This window comes from Micromys minutus (assembly GCF_963924665.1).
Source record: "Micromys minutus genome assembly, chromosome: 7".
Classification (NCBI taxonomy): Eukaryota; Metazoa; Chordata; class Mammalia; order Rodentia; family Muridae; genus Micromys; species Micromys minutus.
This window is the reverse complement of record NC_137976.1, coordinates 69,559,713-69,583,628: the sequence shown is the minus strand read 5'-3', so window position 1 is coordinate 69,583,628 and position 23,916 is coordinate 69,559,713. Positions and strand designations below refer to the sequence as shown.

Below are 23,916 nucleotides of genomic sequence, written 5' to 3'. Positions count from 1 at the left end.
TGGTTCTTAAATGTTTTAACCTACCTTCTAGCCCTCCACCCACAAGAGGTAGCAGAAAAGAAAGGATACAGGGGAAGTGGACCTATTTAGAAATGGTTCTTGGGAGCAAATCTCATCTGTGTTGTCAGAAAATCAGTAATTCAGTTGTCAGCAATGGCAGCTACTCGCTAACAGTCCTCGGATATACTTGCAGTTCTGTTTGGTGTATCAGCAGCGGAGTAAAAACTTAGCAGGCACCGGCAGGCCTCAGCTGAATCAGCACAAGTCAGCAGGAGAGAGCAGGACCACCAGGAACAGCAGGAAAAGTTCTCAGCTGTGCCTCTCAATGTAACAAAAATCAGCCTCGAGACCAAGAAGTACTTAGCTACGTAAGCAAGTCAAACTCAGCCTCTGACACTGTGATTCCTAGTTATACGCCCTCCAAACACCACGTGTCCTCCACGGGTCTAGCCTCGCCTTCTGTCTTGTCTCAGCTGACATCACTCTGCCAATCAGCCTGAGCTGCCAGCACACTACCCGAAGACTCCATGGAGTCTTGACGAAAGGAGCCTAGCTACACAATGTAAGGCGGACCAATACATGTGTGTCGTTAGCGAAGAATTCTTCATCACGTGCCCTTTCACATGCTTGCCTTAGGAGAACATGTTTTCACCTGTGTCGGCTTCAGGAAAACACCCCTTCCTTCACGTGCTTGCCCCAGCAAAACACCACCCCACAGAACTGACTTTTCAAAGAACCCCACCGTTTCCACTTCAGGTCTCTGTCTAGCTACAGTATCATTACCCAGACCACTGTCTGCCAGTGTCGTCTGCTCCTTCCCAGGACACAGCATCAAAGTCTCTTCCTCCTCTCCTTTCCAGGCCTCTGATGGCGTCTTCCGTCGTTTGATTGTCTTCTACCAGCAAGCACTCAGTTCTAAGGGAATCTTTCCTCTTTTCACCTTTAACCGGCACTGGCCTTTCTTTTGCCCTGAACTCTGTTCTGTTGGGGTTCCTGCCTCTTGCCTGCGAACTTGCTTCCTTGGAGGTCCTGACCATGATTTTCAGCTCCTTTGTGGATGTCTTTAACCCAGCTCTCTGAAGGGTTTTACCCTCTCTCTTGAGGTGGATTCCTACAGCATGATTTTATTCTGATATTCCTCATTCCTTATTTTGATTCAGCTGAATTTCTGCTAATGACCTTGCTTTTAATTCTTTTGTTTCCAAACTTATTTGCAATATCTTATTATTATTATTTTAATATTATTATTATTTTAACTGACAAGTACCAGTTTAAACTACAGTTTTGAGATAGCACCAGATAGAAACTATCAGGATGAAGTGTTTCGGAAAAAAGTATTAAAATGAAAGTTCAACGGCTGGCTGTGGCAGTGCACACCTTTGATCCCAGCTCGTGGGAGGCAGACGCAGCCGATCTCTGTGAGTTCAAGGCCAGCCTAGTCTACATAGTGAGTTCCAGGACAGCCAGGACTTGGTAGAAATTTCCTGTCTCAAAGCCCAAAACATAACAAAAAGGTTAGCTAAACAAACTCTAGTAGAATATGATGGGAAGAAAACCAAAACCAAAACCAAATAAAACCAACAAATCCAAAAGGTGACCCAAGTTGGTCTAAGGCCGGCCACCAGCGTGAAGTCCTCCAGAGCATATGTCTACTGGGGAGAACAAAACAGCAGGCTGGATATGTCTGAGTAGATTCATCTTTTACTGCTTGCTTGTAATTAGTATATAAAGAATTAGGTTTCATTGTGACATTTTTCTTTTATTTGACATAGGGTTTTACTATGTTGCTCTGGCTGTCCTGGAACTCACTCTGTAGACCAGGCTAGCCTCAGACTCAGAGATTTGCCTGCCTCTGCCTTCCGAGAGGCTGGGATCAAAGGCCTGTGCCATCACCACCTGGTTTTTTTCAAACAAAACTGGTTTTTATTGTTCTTTGTCCCTCTCTCATCTCTCTCATCCCTGTCCTCCTTGCGTGTGCTCCCTCCCCTCCTCTGTGCTTCCATGACATGTGAAACCTTTCTTCTCCTTTCTCTTTCAACACTTCTTGTTCTCCTCTTAAGATCTCCAATCTTGTTTCATGGTCTATAACCAACCTCATAATCTCTCATTTCACACACATAAACACTGAAAGTTTGGATCTGAGTACAAGAGAGAATGTATAATATATTTTTTGTCTTTCTGAGTCGGGTTTACCTCACATAATATAATATTTCCAGATTCATCTGTTTTCCTATAGGTTTTATAACATCACTTTTCTTTACAGCAGAGTAAAATTCAGTTGTTCACAGAGACCATGTTTTCATTATCCATTCTTTTGTTGGTGGACATCTAGGCTAGTTCTGTTCTCACGCTGTTAAGGACAAAACCAAGCATGGTGTGGAGAGTCCCTCTGTGGTGGACATGGAATCCCCTGGGGAGATGTGTGGGCGTGCTGTGGCCAGGCCACTCAGCCAAGCCCTACCTCTGCTCTCAGGCACGTGATGCTCAAGAACTTCAGCAGATATAAGAGCCTGGCCAGAAGATCTCACACTCGAAGCCTCTCTGGCATCCTCCTTAGCTGGGGCCTTCCTCCTGACTGCTAAGAAGAAGGCATCAGATATCCTGGGTCTGGAGTAATAAGTTACAGATGGTCCTGGACCACCACATGGAAGCTGAGACTTAAGCCTGGGTCCAACAAGTGCTCTAAACACAGAGCCATCCCTCCAGTCCTGCAACACCACTGAAGGCATCCAGTTTCCCACTTCTTCCTGTTGCTCCTCCTGCTCTCCGTGCTCCCATTTCCTCTGTGGCTCCTCCCATCTGCTGTGCTCAGCCCTGTCAGGTTCATTTTTCCAAAGCACAACTGTGAGAAGATTGAGCTCCTACTCACAGGCTCCATGGCTTCTGATTGCCCGCGGGAGAGCTGGGAGCTGCTTCTGCACAGCTGAGCACGCTGCACGACTGAGCATGCTACACAACTGAGCACGCTGCACGACTGAACACACTGCACGGCTGATCTGTATTATACGACATACATGCTGCATGACCAATCTCCTGTATTATATGACCCACACGCTGTATGACTGATCTCCTGTATATATAACATGCATACAGAAAAGAAGCTCAGGTAAACCCAAGGGGATAGAAATAGAAGATCAAATATATATTGATAGGTAAGTAACGTTAATATAGTCCAGTTTGTCATCCTAGATGTTTATGCATTTTCTGGGACCTTTGGAATTCAGAACCTTGTCTATAATTCCATTCCAGCTTAACTGTGGAGTTATTTCAAACTCCCTGCCCACCTGCCATTTCCTCTTGTTATCTGTTATGTTCAGCTCCATATCCTGTCCACACGCTCCTCTAGTTTTTCCTGAGAAAGCTCCACAACTCAACTCCTTGTTTAATTGTTTAAAATTCTAGCTTCAAAGCCCAATCCAGGTGTCACCTCTGCCTGAAACCTGGTGGGATTTCGTGCATCCGGATTTCCTTAATGTGCACTTTGGTACCTGTCTTGTGAAACTCGTGGATGCTGTTCTGGATTAACATAGCCAGTTGCTGTAACATGTTCTCTGACTACACTCAGAGCTCCTGGGTGATAATGAGAATGTCTCATTTCATTTTTTTGTCTCCTGAACCATTCATCCAAATATTTCCTGATAGATATTGGCTTCAGAAATTGGTACATCAAAGGAATGGCCTGCTGGAATGACGCACACATAGGATGTGGAATCTAAATATGGATATATGGGAGGAGATGGAGGGAAGGGGGAAGAGAGAGAGAGAAAGAGAGGAGTAGAGACAGATAGAAAGACAGAGAGACATGTACACACAGAGAGATAGGGAGAGGGAGAAAGAAGTTGAGACAGAGAGACACACAGAGAGACAAAAGATAGAGAGGGGGAAGAGAGAGGGAGAGAAAGACGGAGGGAGAGTGAGAGTGAGAGAGGGAGGGCAGAGAGAGAGAGAGAGAGAGAGAGAGACAGAGACAGAGACAGACTCAGTGTTCTAGATACACATGTAAAGGTAATGCACAACCAGCAGTGCCAAGTGCAGCAGCGGAACAGGTCTCAGGGACCTTAGAAAATTACGACAAGCAAAGTCACAATCCAACTCCAGCATCCTCTGGAAAACGGAATGGCTTAGAACCAACGCAGAACGTTCCTATCAGAAATCCTCAGATGACCTGGGTCTTCTTATGCCCTGAGTGCTTGGGACATTTAGTGACTTGTCCCAGTCCACTAGAGGCAGGAGTAACCAGAAGCCAGATTTTGGGACTCTGCTGTTTTTGTCACAGGTCCCTGGGCTGGTGGAGCACTCCCAGCTCCTCCCTCCAAGCAGGGCGGTGAGCAAGGAAGAGTGATTGTGCTCTCCTCCAAAGGTGAGATACAGGTTAAACAGTTCCACACAAGCACCACTCAAGAACAGTGACTGCTTGGATGGTGTTTACTGGGTGACCGGGTAGGGAGAAGTTGAGTATTATGCCCAAACTAGACACCAGCCAATAGGAGGCTCGATGGTAAACGACCAACACCTTCATGTTCTCTCAGAAATCCATGAGAAAAGCCAGGCAGCTGCTATTGCTGAAACCTGTTTGGAGAGGGCCTTTTAATTCTGATCCGGGTCTCGAGGGAGGAGAGAAGCCAGAGAGAGAAGCTGTGTATCAGACATGGGACAACGGTGCGAGCTCAGGCTATAACCCACTTCCTGGAAGCCTGCTCCCAGCTGTCACACACACTGCCGGGCTAGAACTCGTGCCCCATGTCTGAGTACCACTGAGTACCACTGAGTACCACTGAGTACCTCTGAGTACCACTGAGTACCACTGAGTACCTCTGAGTACCTCTGAGTACCTGTGCTTGCTCTGCTGGGCTTTTCCCTCGCTATGTCATGATGCTCTTCTCGCCAGAGGATCGCTCAGCTATGAAGGCAAGGGTGCGTTCATCATGGCCAGATCTGCTACCTTGCACATTTCCATTCCTGTCCAGGCTTCTCCAGCAACCTGCCCCTGCCCACAGCTAACTCCTTTCTCATGAAGACAGTTTAGCATCAGGAAGCCGTCAAGCTCAAGAGAAATGGCACCCTCGTTGTTTCTCCAACCACATTGGCGTGACATTACACCTACCGGAAGTCAAGCTCACTTGTGTGAGAGAGAGCTCTCCTGGGGATGATGCAGGGCCAGGCATGCAAGGAGAGAGGGCCAACCCAGAGGGGTGTGAGGGCGGCTGCACACTCCGTGATAGACAAGCTCCCAGCTTCTCACAGCTCCTGTTGGCCTTCACACCCTGTGGTGCCCCTGACCAAATCATTTCCCTCCCACACATCAACCCCCAGGCAGACAGGCTGATTACCAGCCCCCGCCAGCCTTTGTTCCCTGGCTTTGAAGTTGGAGGCAGGAGGTGTGGGGCATCCAGTTCTTTGGCGCTCTGCATGGCTTCTCCTCAGGAATGCTTTTTGAAGAGGTGTGGTCCCTTTCTGTTCCACCAGCCACCCTCCCACTTCTTTCTCCCAGTGATTGGTGTTTTAGGCCAGTTCCTTCTCAGGTACACCAGGAGAGCACAGTCTCTGTGGATTCGTTCCTGGCAGCCAGAGGAGAAAACCTTGGCTCAGGTTTGTCGACTGAATATAAGAACACAGCCAGCCTCTTCCCTAGTTAGTTCTGCTGAGCTGTTACTTTATCTTTCCAGTAAGTGTCCATAAAATGAGCCAGGAACAGAAAGAGGAAAGGAAGGAGGGCATAAGACAGTTTGGGGACCAGGATAGACATGAAGTGATAAAATGTCCCCGTAAAGTATTCAGTGTTTTACATTTTCCTCTTTCATTTCACTCACCAACTGTCTCCAAACTTTCAATATTCTCAGCTTCAGTTCACAGATAAAATTCAGTCAAACATCATAGAGGACCACATTCATAGGTGGCTGAGGTCAAAGGCTAGTCTAAAACAACATGACTCAAGGACCAAGACTCAAACTTAACCCTGCCAGCACAGGTAGACACCAGGCTTCACGATCTTTGTGTCCTCTGCAGAGTCCTGTATAGTGCCTGCATACCCAAGACATGTTAACCTTGAACTTCACTATGGGAAGAGGCTTCCAATTCATCTACTCACTCAAAAAATACTTGTCAAATGCTTGCTAGGAGCCAAACACTCTCCTGGGTTCTGGAGACAGAAGTGGTGAGCAAGTATATTCCAGTGAGAGAGATGGACTTTATTAAGTGAATTCGCATGACAGATGGCGTGGAGCACTGAGAAAACAGAGCAAACCAGTAGGGTAGAAAGTGTGAAGGAGGAAGAAAGAGAGTGTGGGTGTGTCAGAGGACAGCCCAGGAGAGGAAGGACAAGGGAGGTAGGGCCGAGGTTACAGGGCACCAGCTTGTGCAAGAGCATCAAGGAAGTTAATATGGCCGGAGGGACTGAGGAACAGGGAGTAGCCAAAAGTAAAGCTGGAGAAAAGAGAAGGTCTACCAGATGGTGCAGAGCATGTGCCCTTCAGGGTCCGGAGAAGAGAGGGAGAGCCCTGTTGGGACATCACCAGGTCTGAACAGAGGGTGCTGATGGTCATGGAAGCAGGCAGGCGGTGAGATGTGGATGATGATTACGTACTTTCGGGTTAATAGCTCAGGTTATTAGCCTATTGCTAATCGAGTTGCCATGGACTGACTGCTGGAGAAACGTGTTTTACAGGAGAAGACAGGAGACATCAGTTTAGCTCCTGGTAAGTTTGAGACATCTAATTTTCAAGTGGAAGTGTCAAGGGCAGAAGGGAAAGAAAAGCCTAAGAGTGTGGTGTCCTGGAATCCAATGACGAAGATGAAGGAGGATTTGACAAGCTGCATCCAATGCCACTGAATAGCTCCACTGTGGGGTTCAGTCACATGGCATCTTCACTAGTGGGACAAGTGGAGGGATTGGTGGCACACACTGCTTGAAGGAGTCTGGAGAAAGCCAAAGAGAATCTGGAGGCAGTGCATACGGACACATAAAATATTTTAATAGAGGGAAAATAATACCCTCATGTCATTGGGAAGAATGTAACGGGTACAGGCAGACTGCTGGGGAAAATACAGGGACAGGGAGAAGGGGCAGGGTTCTTGATTCAGCAATGCCCACCAATAATCTAGACACAGAAAGAGCAGAATTAGAGTCAGATCAGAGCACAGACAGCTCACCCACAGTGACAGCACAGGACACACAGGTGACAGAGCCTGCCCAGGAGTTTGGTTTCTGTTTTCTCAGTTATTAACCGAGGATGGAAAGAGGGGGAGGAGCAAGAACCATAAGCAAAAGAAGCAAGATGGAGTCTTGTGGGACAACGTGGGTGTGTGAACAGAATGGCAGATGCAGATGGTGTGAGTGGCTTGCTTGAGACGGGGTGGGGGGCTGGAGGTTGGGGGATGGGAGAGTGGGTGGGGGATGGGAGAATGGGGTGGGGGGGCAGAGGGCAGGGTGGGTGTGGGAGGGGGTGGTGCAGAACCAAGGTCTCAGCTAGGTCTTCAAGGAAATTGAAGACCGGCAGGAAAGGCTGGCGCACAGATTTAAAAGACTTGAAATGGAGACATTCTTACCTTGTGTGGGTCATATTGCTTGAGGCTTCCACCTTCATTAAACTCAGCTAACACATCTTTTATCTTCTTGGAGGAATCTGGAGAGACACAATCCAAATGGAAAACACAGGTAAGCTGCAAATGAAACCCAGGCCAGCAAATTCTGCCTACCAGCTGTATGATGGAACATCCTGTAAGGTTGTAAGGAGAGGTGTCCTGCCTGTTCTCTCTCCCATCCTTCCCCTATTCCCAGCCTCTCTCTCTCTCTCTCTCTCTCTCTCTGTGTGTGTGTGTGTGTGTGTGTAGGTCAGAAGGGGGTGTCAGATCCTCTGGAGCTGTAGTTACAGGTGGTATAAGCCATCTGATATGGATGCTGGGAACTGGATTTAGCTTCTTAACCTCTGCTCTAAACTTCGGAGCCAGCCCCTGGTGTTTCTAAACCATTCATGTGGTCAGATCCTGGATGGACCCATGAGAGGATTCCCACTCTCACAGAACAGTCTTCTCTTGGGTCTGGCCCTTGATGGTCTGATTTAGCCCAATTCTTCCACCACACTCCCAGCTTTTTAGTCCTATAAGGTGTTTCCAGAATTTTCCAAACATATGCATTTCTCCCACAGCATCCCTGCCTTTCACACTCCCCAGTACTTAGTGTCTTCTCTGCGGTCAGCTTCTTGTCAAACCTTCCTTTGGGGGCAGTTCTTCCCAGCCCTGGCTCCTGCATGGCTGGCACACAGCTCTGTAACAGCATTTATTTCCCTGTTTTTCTTGACCCTTCCTTTGAATTGTGTATTTTCGGAATAAGAATGGACTCTCTGAACTCCTTTACATTTATTCTTCCTGGTTCCTGTTGACCCCTTTTCTTTCCCCAACAATTTGATTTGGGGGCAGAGAAGATTTTTATTTCTTTCTCCATGTTAAAAAGAGAAGAAAACTGGTGTGGGGCAGGGGTGGGGGGGTGGGGGGTGGATAGCTCAGTCAGCGGAGTGCTTGCTGTCCTTGGGGACCTAGGAGTGACCCTGAGAACGTGGATACACCTATAGAACAACATCCGAGGGTGACCTCTGGTCACCACATACACACATATGCACTCACGTGTATGTTCACCTATATCAACACACACACACACATATACACACACATACACACACACATACATACACACACACACACACACAAACATGCGCATCTCACCCCCCAAAGCACATGAAGGGTGTTGTGTTAGGCTGGAATGCAGAGGAAGGAGGAGTTTCTGGGGGCCAGGGGAAGGGAAGCCTTTGGAACAACCGATGATGTCTGGGTGCTGTAATAGCTACTGGGTCTTTCCATATCAAACCAAGTTCTGACATAGAACACACTCTAAGCATGTTTACAAATGTATAGTCTTCTGAGTGGAATTTGTTTATTCTTTTGAGATTCGGTCTCAAGTAGCCTAGGTTTGCTTCTCTAGGCTTGCTTCTCTAGGCTTGCTTCTAACTCAGTATGTAGCCACGGATGACTTGGATTCTGCCATCCCAGTGCAGGGCTTACAAGCTTGTACCAGGATCTTGGCTTCTGAGTAAAAGTTCACATTAAAAACTTTGCCAGCATTCAGGAAGTGGGCAAGACAGTTAGGCATCAGGCTAGCTTTGGCTATACAGTGAGTTTGACCCAGTTTGGAGTATGTGAGACATTGTCTCAAAATACTTGCCAAACCAAACCAAACCAAACCAAACCAAACCAAACCAAGCCAAACAAAATCATGAGCTGAGTGTGGTAGTGTACACCTGTAACTTCAGGACCTGAGAAGCTGAGGCAGAAGAATCCAGAGTCTCAGGCAAACTTGGGCTACATTCAGAGACCCTATCTCAAACAAACAAACAGATAGACAGACAGACCTCCCACACATTTCAAAACAACAAAAAGGTACATGAAGACCCACCAACCCCACACTCCTGGAAAAAAAAAAGGATTAAAAAAGAAAAAGAAGGGAAAAAAAAAGCATTTCATTAACTGCATTCAGTGGGAATCCCTGGTGAGCAAGGTTCTGCCCTTGGTGCTGAAATATTGTATGTATAGAAACGAGGTGGTTTCTTCCAGCTTTGAGATCCTGACCACTCTGTTCCCGTTTCCTTAATTTTTCTTTTCCGTCTTGATGGAATGAATTGAGTTATTCATCTTGAAACAAAAATTAACCTAAATTATGCCTTACAATTAACCTGCTTGATTTGCTATTCTATGGCTGCTTGATTGTATTTCTGACAGGGAGAGGTTTCCTCTGGAAGTTGAGTCTCTGACCTCTGCATCTGCCCCCACTGCTCCCTGTAAGCTCAGAAGGGAAATGGATACTTAGAATATTCAGGAAGCCTGGTGACTTAAAAATTGTGCTATCTACAGAAAATAATCCAGAAGGGGCTGGAGAGACAACTTAGCACTGAGGAGTACTGTCCACATGCAGGCAAAATGCCCCTACACATGAAACGAAAATAAATCTTTTAAAAGATCCAGAAACTACAGGGAAATCACTGGTTGCTGTTTTGCAGGAATTCTGCAAGAACTGGGATTAAAAGGAATCAATAACTGTCATAAAAATGCACCAAGTGGGCATGCGTGGTTTGACACAGCAGACCGTGAAAGAAATCACTGTTTCTATGGCCCGTGCCTCCCCTGCCTCCAGGAATTGTGGGTAATTAAAAGCTCCTTCAAGCTTCATTATTGCTTCTACTTAAACATTTGAGTGCAGGATCCAACATGGGCTGGGCTGTTCTCTGTGGTTTTGCTGACTGGAAGTCTATCAAACAGAAGTTCTAATCACTGCAGGATTGAGGCATTTTGAAATGTGACTCGAAAACGCTGCTGTTGCCTAAAAATGGAAATTTCTTTCTGAAACTCAAAGCAGATGTTGAAAAGCTAATAGCTCAGTAAGATCAATGCAGCAGATGCCAACCATGTGGGTTGCTTCCATTCAGTTCAGAAAGCACTGTAGACAGTAAGAGGTCTGGTAGGGAAAGGGTTAAGCTGTGTAGCAGTGCGAACTGCCCCTTGTTGAGGACATGGATCTGTGACCTCTCACAAACCCTCTTCTGGGAGTTTCACATACATAATGGGGCACTTCCTACAAATGACAAAGTTAAAAATTCATAAAAACCACGTGACTTTCCCAAGAGCAAGCATTTTAAGGGTGTGTTTGGCTCCAGTGTGTGTCCTTTCTTCACAGCATTATTCATTATTGATTAATAATCATTTGCTAGCACAAGTTCAAGGGTGATTATTTATTGTGGTAGCGAGGCTGGCACCAAATGGACAAGAAATAAAGTCAAGAGGTTCTGGTGGAGCTGGTTCTGAGCCACCCTGTCATCTGACGCACCTGAGAAGGATTTTGTTTTTGCTTATCTGTTTTGTTTTTGTAGTTTGTTTTGTTTTTGTTTTTGAGATGGGTTTTCTCTGCGTCACAGTCCTGGCTGTCTTGGAACTCATTCCATAGAGCAGGCTGGCCTCTAACTGGCAGAGATCTGCCTGCCTTGCCTCTGCACTGCCTCTCCTGGCCTGGGTAGTTTTTAAAGGCAGACGTGAAGTTGAAGGACTGTGCCCAGAAGAGACAGTGAGCCGAGATGAAAGGCTCTCCTAGACACCTAGAAAAAGGTACAATCAGAGAACACTTTGGGGCCAGGTCTATGGGGTTCTTGAATACCAACGGGAGCTCACTGGTTCAGAAGGAAGCTCATTGGTTTGTTATAGATGCTCTGAATGGTGGTAGATCAGGACTCTGTTTTTCATAGCCCACTCTTGAACCTGAAGGGCAAAGAGCCGAGAAGTAGGTCATAGCTCAGCCACCATCCAGACATGTTTTCACTATCACACAAGCAGCTGTATAATCTGGGAAAAGCCCGCATCTTATGATCTGTTTTAGTGGCTTGCTTTCAACTCAGCTAAAATGCCCAGTTTAACCAGTGGGAGTCTGAGAAGTAGATACTCTACTGTGCCTTCTGTAAGGACAGTACAAACTCAGCATTTTAGTTGGGAATCAAGGGTTAACTTCAACAGAACCCATACTCTTTGATATCATTCCCACATTAAAAAATTCCCAAGTTCAACTTGGCAAACATATTTTGACCCTGAAGTGTTATGGTTCTATTTCCCAAACCTGCTGTATACTTAAATGTGATCTGTACATACATACATGCATGCATACTTATCAAATTTCACACTTAACAAGATCTTAAAAAGAAAAACAAAGCCAGGTGCAGTGGAACACATCTTTAGTCCCAGCACCCAGGAGACAGAGGCAGACAGATCTAGAGAGTGAGTTTCAGGACAGCCAGGGCTACACAAAGAAACCCTATCTTGAAAACCACCCCAAATATGAGAAAGCCATCAATAGCCTAATATTAAATGAAAATGAATCTCTTGAACTATATCCAAACTATATATGACTAATTTCCCATCAGAACCTTCCTTCTCACAAATGATTTCACTTTGACCTATGGGAATTTCTCTTCTTAGCTTTCTATCACTGTTGTAAAGACCACGACCAAAAGCAACTTGGAGAGGAAAGGGTTCATTATTTGGCTTACACATCCTGATCAGCCATACCTTATCTTTAATGAAAGTCAGGGCTAGAACTCAAAGCAGGAATCCTGGAGGCAGGAACTGAAACAGAGGGGATGGAGGGATGCTGCTCACTGGCTTGCGCCTCATGGCTTTCTCAGTTTGCTTTCTTATAGAACTCAGGACCACCAGACCAGAGATGCTGGGTCTCCTTACATCAATCATTAATAAGTCTGCCACACAGACTTGCCTACCGGAATAATCAGAGACATTTCTCAGTTAAGGTTCCCACTTTGCAGATGACCCTAGCTTGTGTCAAGGTGACATAAAATTAGCCAGGACAGGGATTTATAGACCCACTGCAACATTTCTTGAAAAGAGAAGACTCAATTCTCAAATGTAGAGAGACATTACTTTCTCTTGATCTCCTCTAATACTTTCTGGCCATTTCTTCTCAGGAGATTTTTCTTTCTATGAGGAAGGAGTGGTTATAGCAAGAGGTTTCCTAGAAACAACCTCATCTTATTTCCGGCATTATTGAGGGCCTTGGAGTGCAACCTCAGCAGAGACCTCTCTTGCCAAACCCTGTGTCATAGTGCCAGCCCAGACTCAGGATGTGAAGTTGCATTTCTGAGTATATAGAATAGTAGTGGTCATAATGGGGGACACCAATAGAAGGCTCAATGCACAAATAATCCTTGCAGTTCTTCCAAGAAGCCAAAAACAACCAAAGCAGGGCTTTCTTCAGGGACTGGAAGAGGGAAGATGTTACCATAGTAATTCCAGTGCCAGGAGACTATATAGTCACGTCAGAGATGAGGAATCAGAACATAGAGCAGGATAGGAGAGATGCAAGGAAGCCTGGTGGCAGGCACTGACTCGCTTCTACACACAGGTTTGACCAACTGTACCTCCTTACCTTCACAACCTGCTCCCAGCATGCAGCTCATAGACTAGAATAAAGCAGATGTTCAGTAAAAGCTGACCGAAAGAATGATAACTAGAAAAGAAATCAGTTGGAGAGGTCATGCCTGTCCCATGTATCCTATATTTAGAGAGGGGGTTAAGTGACAGACCAGTGGGTCTCAACCTTGGTTGTTTATTAAAATCATGCTGAACACTTTAGAAAATACCAATAACTGAGTCCCACATCTACAGATTATGATCAAGTAGCCTTTAGCCTAGGCAGAGAACTGGCAATACTCAGAGCCTTTCACATGATTTCGATGCACAGACAAGACAGGGGCTGGCTGAAGCAAACCGGGTTTAACAATTCCAGGAAGGAGCCTGTGGAAGTAATGGCTCAGCCACAGAGCAGCACATAACACAAGCATTAGAGAGTTTACAGAGAAGCAAAGAGAATTTTAAGCACTGTGAGAAAACTGTTGGAGGATGCCAAGCTTCCTGTTGCATCATGACTGATCTGAATGACTGATGTCACTCACTCATGTGCTCGCATTGCGAACACCATTCCCACTGTTTCTCTAAGTAGCTTGGGCCCCCAGACAAGACAAGGTGGAGAGATGGAGCAGGCAACCTCTACCTTCTTGCAACCCAAAGTGGGGGTCACTAAACAGCATCGTCTGCAAGCTTGTGAGGACTGCACAGGTTTTGTACAACACCAGTCTGCTGGGTCGGAATCTGCATTTGAACAGCTGTCTAGATTCAAGGGTTACTACACTCTTGGCGCCATCATACCAAAGACATGTCTCTCTAGCCACACAGTTTCTGAGAATGTGTAGGCAGATCATCACAGAGGGAAAAGAGGCCAGCTGAGCTCAAAGAGATGTGGATGAGAAGACATCCAGTTTTGTCTAAGTCAGAAGCAAGTAGACTCCACCTTCTACAGGGCAGGACTGTGCGAGCATTTGATGATGTCAACCCCCGCCACCCCATGGCTAGCATTACTAACATTGGGGTATCCCTGATACTTACTTAGATTCCTCACTGTTCTACAACTCAAGCCTGCACAGGTTCTCTGACTCCACAAGCAATGCTGAAAGGTTTCGAACTGTATCTGCTTGAAGTCAAACACTTCACTTGGATCTAATTCTAGCAAAACTCACTTCTTAAGAACACAATGCATGGATAGGACCCTTCCGGTTTTTACCTGCACCTGGAACTGACCTGGTGCCAGAGCACTTTGTACCCAGACACCACTGGGAGAGAGCCAGTCTCACAGAGATGTTGACACATCTGAGAGCATAGGTGAGACCACCAATCTTGCTCAAATTCCTGTCCCAAGAGGAACCTACCCAGAGCACTCAGGACACTGGAACCAAGGAGCAGTCTGGGACAGGATCCTTCCAGTTTCTGCATGCACCAGGAGCTGACCCTGTGCTACAGATCTCTATACCCAGACCCCCAGGGAGTGAGCTGGTCCCCCAGAAGTACTGAAATGCCTGAGAGCACAGGAGGGTCAAGTCATTGTCAGAATCAGCAAGAACAGCTAACACCAGAGATAAGCAGATGGTGAGAGGCAAGTCCAAGAACCTAAGCAACAGAAACTAAGGCAATGTGACATCATCACAATCCAGTTCCCCCTCCACAGCAAGCCCTGAATGCCTCAACACACCAGAAAAGCAAGATTCTGATTTAAAATCACAACTCATGATGATGTTAGATGACTTTAAGAAGTTCTTAAATAACTCCCTTTAAAAACTACAGGACAACATGGGTAAACAGGTAGAAGCCCTTAGAGAATTACAAAAAAAAACCATGAGCAAACAGGTGAAGAATTTGAACAAAACTATCCAGAATCTATAAACAAAAATAGAAACAATAATGAAATCACAAAGGGAGACAACCCTGAAGATAGAAAACCTAGGAAAGAGATCAGACACAAGCATCACCAAAAGAATACAAGAGATAAAAGAGAGAATCTCAGGGGCAGAAGACACCATAGAAAACATTGACACAATTAAATAAAATGAAAAATGCAAAAAGCTTCTAACCCAAAAACATCCAGGAAATCCAGGACACAATGAGAAGATCAAATCTGAGGATAATAGGTATAGAAGAGAGGGAAGATTCCCAACTTAAAGGGTCAGTAAATATCTTCAACAAAATTATAAAAAAAACTTTCCTAACTTAACAAAAGAGATGCCCACAAACGTTCAAGATGCCTACAGAACTCCGAATGGATTGGATCAAAAAAGAAATTCCTCACATCACATAATAGTCAAAACACCAAATGCACAAAACAAAGAAAGAATATTACAAGCAGTAAGAGAAAAAGGTCAAATAACATACAAAGACAGATCTATCAGAATCACATCAGATTTCTCAACAGGGACTATGAAAGCTAGAAGATCCTGGGCAGATGTCATACAGATCAGAAAAGACCAAAAATCCCAGCCCAGGCTACTATATCTAGCAAAACTTTCAATTAACATAAATGGAGAAACCAAGATAATCCATGACAAAACCAAATTTATACAATATCTTTCCCCAAATCCAGCCCTACAAAGAATAATAGAATAACATAAGGAGGGAAACCAAACCCTAGAAAAAGCAACAACATAATCTTCTTTCAACTAACCCAAAAGAAGACAGCAACACAAACATAATTCTACCTCTGACAACAAAAATAACAAGAAACAACAATGACTGGTTTCTAATATCTCTCAACATCAATGTATTCAATTCTCCAATAAAAAACACAGACTAACAGACTGGATACATAAGGAGGACCCAACATTTTGCTGCATACTGGAAACACACCTCAGTGACAAAGACAAACACTACCACAGAGTAAAAGGCTGGGAAAAAATTTCCTAAGCAAATGATTCCCCCCCCAAAAAATAAAAGCTGGAGTAGCCATTCTAATATCAAATAAAATTGACTTTCAACCAAAAGTTATCAAAAAATAAAAAATAAAAAAGGACACTTCATACTCTTTAAAGGAAAAATCACTGAGATAAAATCTCAATTCTGAATATCTATGCTCCAAATGCAAGGACACCGACATTCATATGAGAAACCATACTAAAGCTCAAAGCTCACATTGTACCTCACATAATAATAGTGGGAGACTTCAACACCTCACACTCATCAATGGACAGATCATGGAAACAGAAACTAAACAGAGATACAGTAAAACTAATGAAAGTTATGAACCAAATGGATTTAACAGATATCTATAGAACATTTTATCCTAAAACAAAAGAATATACCTTCTCAGCACCTCATAGTACCTTCTGCAAAATGGACCATATAATTGGTCATAAAAGAGGGCTCAACAAATACAAGAAGATTGAAACAATCCCATGCATTTTATCAGATCACCACAGACTAAGACTGGGTTTCAATAACAACAAATATGATAGAAAGTTCTACTTAGTGATAACTTGGTCCAGGAAGAAGCAAAAAATTAAAGACTTTTTAGAATTTAATAAAAATGAAGGTACAATATACCCAAAATTATAAGACACAATGAAAGCAGTACTAAAAGGAAAACTCATAGCTCTAAGTACCTCCAAAAAAAAACTAGAGAGAGCATAAAATAGCAGTTTGATAGCTCAGTTAAAAACTAGAACAAGAAGAAGCAAATGCACCCAAGAAGAGTAGATGGTAGGGAATAATCAAACTCAGGGATGAAATCAACCAGGTAAAAACATAAAGAACTATACAAATACTCAATAAAACTATGAGTTGGTTCTTCAGAAAATCAACAAGATTGATAAACACTTAGCCAGACTAACCAAAGGGCACAGAGACAGTATCAAAATTAACAAAAGCAGAAATGAAAAGGGAGACATAACAACAGAAACTGTAGAAATTAAAAAAAAAAAAAAAAAAAAACAGATCCTACTACAGAAGCCCATACTCAACAAAACTGGCAAATCTGGACGAAATGGACAATTTTCTAGAAAGATACCTGGTACCAAAGTTAAATCAGGATCAGACAAACCATTTAACAATCCCTTAACCCCTAAAGAAATAGAAGCAGTCATCAGAAGTCTCCAAACCAAGAAGAGTCCAGGACCAAATGGGTTTAGTACAGAATTCTATCAGACCTTCACAGAAGACTTAATACCAATACTCTCCAAACTATTCCACAAAACATAAACAGAATGAACAATATCCAATTCCTTATATGAAGCTACAATTATGCTTACACCTAAACCACACAAACACCCAACAAAGAAAATAAACTTCATACCAATTTCTCTTATGAATATCAATGCAAAAATACTTAATAAACCAATCCAAGAACACAACAAAACTATCCATCACCGTTAAGTAGGCTTAATCCCAGGGATGATTTAATAAGCAGAAATCTATCAATGTAATACACTATATAAACAAACTCAAAGAAAAAAATCACATGATCATCTCATTAGATGCTGAGAAAGCATTTGACAAAATTCTGTACTCCTTCATGTTAAAAATCTTGGAAAGATCAGGAATTCAAGGTCCATACATAAACACAGTAAAAGCAATATACAGCAAACCAGTAGCCAACATCAAACTAAATGGTGAAAAACTTGAATCAATTCCACTAAAATCAGGGACTAGACAAAGATGTCCACTCTCTCCCTACCTATTCAATATAGTACTTGAAATCCTAGCCAGAGCAATTAGACTGGAGGTCAAAAAGGAGGTCAAAGAGATACAAATTGGAAAGGAAGAAGTAAAAATATCACTATTTGATACTTTAATGACATGATTGTATACTTAAGTGTCCCCAAAAATTCCAACAGAGAACTCCTAGAGCTGATAAGCAACTTCAGCCAAGTGTCTGGAAATAAAATTAAATAAAAAAATTAGTAGCCTTTCTCTACTCAAAGAATAAACATGCTGAGAAAGAAATTAGGAAAATGACACCCTTCATAATAGTCCCAAATAATATAAAATACCTTGGTGTGACCCTTACCAAGCAAGTAAAGAATCTATATGACAAGAACTTCAAGTCTCTGAAGAAGGAAGTTGAAGATCTCAGAAGATGGAAAGATCTCTCATGCTTATAGATTGACAGGATTAATATAGTAAAAATGGTCATCTTGCCAAAAAGAATTTACAAATTCAGTGCCATTCCCATTAAAACTTCAACTCAATTCTTCATAGAGCTGGAAAGACAAATTTGCAAATTCATTCGGAATAACAAAAAACTCAGGACAGTGAAAACCATTCTTAACAATAAAAGAATTTCTGTGGGAATCAACATCCCTGACCTCAAACTGTATTACAGATCAATCATGGTAAAAACTGTTTGGTATTGGTACAGAGACAGAAAGGTAGATCAATGGAATAGAATTAGAGATCCAGAAATAAATCCACATACATATGGTCACTTGATCTTTGACAAAGGGGCTAAAACTATCCAATGGAAAAAAGATAGCATTTTCATCTAATGGTGCTGGTCCAACTGGTGGTCATCTTGTAGAAGAAAGCAAATCAGTTTATTCTTATCTCCCTGTACAAAGCTCAAGTCCAAATGGATCAAGGATCTCCACATAAAACCAGATACACTCAAACTAATAGAAGAGAAAGTGGGGAAGAGCCTTGAACACATGGGCACTGGGGAAAGTTTTTTGACCAGAACACCAATAGTTTATGCTCTAAGATCAATTAACAAATGGGACCTCATAAAACTGCAAAGCTTCTGTAAGGCAAAGGACCCTGTCATTAGGACAAAATGGCAACCAACAGATTGGGAAAAGACCTTTACTGATCCTACATCTGATAGAGGGCTAATATCTATTATATACAAAGAACTCAAGAAGTTAGACTCCAGAGAATCAAATAACCTTATTAAAAATGTGGTACAGAGCTAAACAAAAAATTCTCAACTGAGGAATAATGAGTAGTTGAAAGGCACCTAAAGAAATGTTCATCATCCTTAGTCATCAGGAAAATGCAAATCATAACAACCCTGAGATTAAACCTTACACCAGTCAGAATGGCCAAGATAAAAAACTCAGGTGACAGCAGATGCTGATGAGCATTTGGAGAAAGAGAAACACCCCTCCATTATTGGTGGAATTATAAACTGGTACAATTGCTTAGGAAATCACTCTGGTGGTTCCTCAGAAAACTGGATATAGATCTACCTGAGGAACCAGCTGTACCACTCTTGGGTATATACCCAAAAGATACTCCAACATACAACAAGGACCCATGCTCCACCATGTTCATAGCAGCCTTATTTATAATAGCCAGGAGCTAGAAAGAACCCAGATGTCCTTCAACAGAGGAATGAATACAGAAAATGTGGTACATTTACACAATGGAGCACTACACAGCTATTTAAAAATGACTTTATAAAATTCTTAGGCAAGTGGATGGAACTAGAAAATATCCTGAGTGAGGTAACCCAGTCACAAAAGAACACTCATGGTATGCACTCACTGATAAGTGGATATTAGCCCAAAAGCTTAGAATATTCAAGATACAATTCACAGACCACATGAAGCTCAAGAAGAAGGAAGACCAAAATGTGGATGCTTTAGTTCTTTTTAGAGGGAAGAGGGAACAAAAATATTCTCAGGAGGAAATATGGAGACAAAGCTTGAAGCAGAGTCTGAAGAAAAGGTCATCCAGAGACTGCCCTACCTCGGGATCCAGCCTATATTCAGCCACCAAAACTAAACATTATTGCAGATGCCAAGAAGTGCATGCTGACAAGAGCCTGAATCATATAGCTGTCTCCTGAGAGGCTCTGCCAGAGCATGACAAATACAGAGGCAGATGTTCGCAGCCAACCATTGAACTAAGAATAGGGTCTTTAATGGAGGAGTTAGAGAAAAGATTGAAGGAGCTGAAGGGGTTTGCAACCACATAAGAATCACAATACCAACCAACCAGAACTCCCAGGGACTAACCACTATCCAAAGAGTACACATGGACAGACCCATGGCTCCATATGCACATGTAGCAGAGGATGACTTTGTTGGACATCAGTGGGAAGAGAAGCACTAGGTCCTGCCAAGGCTTGACGCTGCAGTGTAGGGGAATGTCAGAGTGGGGAAGCACAAGGGGGTGGGTGAATGAGTGAACACCCTCATAGAAGCAAGGGGAGGATTGATGGGATAGGGGATATGGAGGGGAATCTGGGGATATAATATATCCAATAAAATCAGAGGGAAAAACCCCACAATGTGTTGGTTCACTGTCTTCAAATGTACTCATTTTTTTCTCTAATTTAATTCATAACTATCTGTCTCTGTCTGTCTGTCTGTCTGTCTGTCTGTCTATCTATCTATCTATCTATCTATCTATCTATCTATCTATCTATCTATCTTTTATCATCTCTCTACCTGCCTATCTATCATCTATCATCCATCTATTTAGGTATTGGATTGATTATCTCTAGTAGACAGTTTTAACTTCTTGAAGTCAAGCTGAAACAGAAGGAACTTGGGTTCCATTTATTATCTTGCTTGTTACATCCAGACAGGGCCAGGCTCTGTGTCCCAGACTGGCTTGAAATTGGTCATGTCATCCAGTCTGGTATTCTTCTTGCCATCTTCCTGTAGCCACTTCCTGAGAGCCAGGGCTACAGGTGGCTTTTATTTTGTAATTTCCTAACAGCACAGTAGCTTCTTGATAGACACCCATCACCGTTGCATCATGGTCGACTTACTCTCAAGCACAGTTGTGTGCTCCCGTGGGGTTGACTTCATGTTTCCCGGTGCAGCCTTCAGAAGGACCTACTAGAAGGCCTCCGGAGAAGGTGTGAGTTTACATAACTCGAGTGGAGAACACCTCTTCCCTAGCCCCACCCGTGAAAGAGCTCTTAGTTCCTGAGCTGTGTCCTTCATCATCTTGCTATTGTAAGGCTCCTGTTTATGTGCTTATGAGGGAGTGGTTGCTATGGCAATACGATCTGACTGAACAACAGAATACATCTAAAACCAGTGAAGTGACTTTTTCAAGGTTTTCTCGAAGGTTTAATTATTTTCCCAAGAATTTTACCCCCTCCCCCCGTTTTCCTGTTATAACATTATCAGAGCACCCCATCCAGCATCCCACCCTGGGATTACAGGTGTGGATCAACACTCCCCACACATCCTGGGCTCTTTTTGTTTGTTTGTATTGTTTTGTTTGTTTTGAGATAAGGTTTCTCTGCATAGCTCTGGTTGTTCTGGAACTTCACTTTGTAGACCAGGCTGGCTTCCAACTCACAGAGATTCCCTCTGCCTCTGCCTCCTGAGTGCTGGGATTAAAGGCATGCACCACTACAACCTGGCTTCCTGGGCTCTCTTTTTAACCCTGTTATTTTTCTAGTTCTTCTGTCTTCTGACTCTTTTTCCTTCTGGAATCTCTAGCAATGGCATGCCCCAAACTTCTGCCTTCTTCTCTCTCCTAACGCTAACCTCTAAAGAACCCTTATTCTTTCATTCCTGCCTCCCCTGCTGCTGCTCTTTCTACAGATTCCCAAGTCAGAGTTCCCACTTGTATATCTACGTACTTCACATCTCTCAGAAGAATCCTGTCAAGGGGCCCTGGCTGGCCTTCTAGTTCTTTCTCCAACTTCCCCCTCCATGTTCTACAGGTCTCCCAGCCTGTGTCCGAATTGCACACGTGTATCCCTGCCAGGTGGGGCTTAACCTTGCAAGGCCAGCCCCAGCCTTCTTGAGACCGGCCACATAGAGATATGACTGAGTCCCATGCCTTACTCGGTGAGGACAGGAGCTGCCTCTTTCTCTTTGTTGGATGTGTAAGTGGGTGGGCCATTGCTACCTCTATCCTCAGTATCCCCAACTGTCCCCACCAGCCCTAGGGTCTCCTGTTGGCCACACCCAGTCTTTGAGATGCCTCTATTGGCTTCCTTTTGCTCTACATGTGTGGATAGATAACATTTCCACCACAATTTTCTTCAAAACGGCTTTAGTTCTCCACTCTAATCTTATTCTTTGGCTTAAGCTAGATTTCATCCCGAATACCGCCTGATTCCTGGCCTAGCAGTTACCTGATGCAAACCACTCTATAGACAGCCTCCAGATTTGAGGCTCTGTAGCACCCTAACTTTTCCTATGGCCCACACATTGACATGAAAGACTTGATGCTAGCCCATCCTTCATCCTGCCTCATTCTTCTGGTCCTCCCCAGCCAGTCCAGACCTCTGCCCACCTCTCTACTCACCTCATCCCTCCGGACTGTTGGCCTTACTTAGAGGTCACTCAAGTAGATCCTCTCCTGTGCCTTCAGTTTGGCCCCTGCCCATATGCTAAAAGTCCCATGCCTTAGCATCTCAACATGGAACCTGATTTAGGACAACTGTAGACCTAAGCAGTTAAGATGAGGTCATGTTGGAGTAGATGCATCCAATTCATTACACTGTATACTTACTTGTAAAAGGATACACTTGAGTGTGTGTGTGTGTGTGTGTGTGTGAGTATGTGCTTGTGTGTATGTGCTTGTGTATGTGCATGTCTGTATGTGCTTGTGTATGTGTGTGCATATGTGCTTGTGTATGTGTGTGTGTGTGGTATGTATGTGTGTATGTGTGTGTGTGTGTATATGCTTGTGTATGTGTGTGTGTATGTGTGTGTGTATATGCTTGTGTATGTGTGTGTGTATGTGTGTTCGTGGGCACACACATGGGTGTGGAAATCAGGTGTCTTCCTCAGTAACTCTTCATTTTTTTAAAAGAATCTGAGTGTGTCACTGAGCCTGGAGCTTGCTGATTCATGCAGACTGGCTGGCCAACAGGTTCCAGAATGTCTCTCTCCCTTTCCAGCTTCGGGATAACAGCACCCGCCCCAGAACCTGGATTTTCTTTCTTTTCTTTGGATCTGCTAAGGATCCAAAGTCAGGTCCTCTTGCGGGGCAGCCAGAGACACCTTACAGACAGTCATGTCCCAGCCCCTGCTCTGCTCCTCTCTACAAACAAGGATGCGGCTTAGAGTCTGAGAGCTGTGACATCACAGGGCCAAGAGGCAGAGGGAGCACTTGGTGGGCCCCTGACTTACGCAGACGAGGCTCTGCCTCAGCCCAAGCACATTCTTATCACCATTCAGGGCTAGGGGTGGCCTGTAGGTGACACATCTCGTGCTCCTCATAGTGAACAATGTGATTTGATGCTCGAAGTGTTTCTGGGCACAGAAAAAGGGAAATTAAGAGCCTAGGCCTTCCCAGAACGAAATCCAAAAGGAGGGATAAGCTAAGAGTTCGTCTCTGAACTGTTTTCAAAACACAGGAGTGGGTTGAAGTCAGTGGCGGTGGAACGTGCTCACCACACACCTGTTGTCCTGTAAAATTACGCTTAAAGGACAACTGGCTGAAAATACACTCATGATATTGTCAGGTGGAAAATACAGGCCAGGAAGAAGGGCAGAAACCAGCCAAATACAGCTGCGGTGCGGAAGTGCTTGCTGAGCCCACTGGTGGTTTGTAACCTGCCTCATTTTCTCCAGTGTGTGCTCCCAATTCGGCGTCGATCATAAGAGCGACTGCACCTTTATATTGATGCAAACGCTAATTCTGTCTTTATAAAGCAATTATGTCCTTCAGGCCTTGTTCTCCAAGGCTTTACAAAAGCTCTGCCCTCCGGGAATCAAGTCCCTAGCAGAGACAGAAACCCTCCCTGTGACTGTGAATGCCAGCACTTACATTCAGAGTATTTCTGGAGTTGACCAAATTCTTCCGATGACAGAGATACCCATTGTCTGTCACTCATCTTTCAGTCGAGTGTGATCACCTCGAGACCACAGAGGGAGTTCTAGTCACCAGCGAGAAGCCGAGGTCCAGCTCAGGGCCTGGCTCATTCCAGATGTGCAGTGGAGGATGCTTTCGGGAGTCTACTAGGACATTCGAGGGTTGATGGTGGCCGTGGACACCTCTCGGCAGCAGGCGGAAGGCTTGTGTTACTTCTCAGGTAACATTCCTGCTGTAGCCCAGGCTGATCCCGACACTCTG

At 44.1% G+C, this 23,916-nt stretch overlaps 1 protein-coding gene across 3 annotated transcripts in view; it reads right to left on the bottom strand.

Annotated features, from left to right (window-relative positions):
* Positions 1–23,677, bottom strand: part of DGKG (diacylglycerol kinase gamma) — a gene marked incomplete at both ends in the record, with an annotated part of 146,777 nt that extends 123,100 nt beyond the window's left edge. For all 3 annotated transcript variants that reach the window (XM_080919456.1, XM_080919457.1, XM_080919458.1), the window contains 2 exons: positions 7,546–7,622; positions 23,611–23,677. In XM_080919456.1, coding sequence (XP_080775582.1) covers positions 7,546–7,622; positions 23,611–23,677 — 144 coding nt within the window. The remainder of the gene's footprint in view (positions 1–7,545; positions 7,623–23,610) is intronic.
* Between the last annotated feature and the right edge of the window lie 239 nt (positions 23,678–23,916).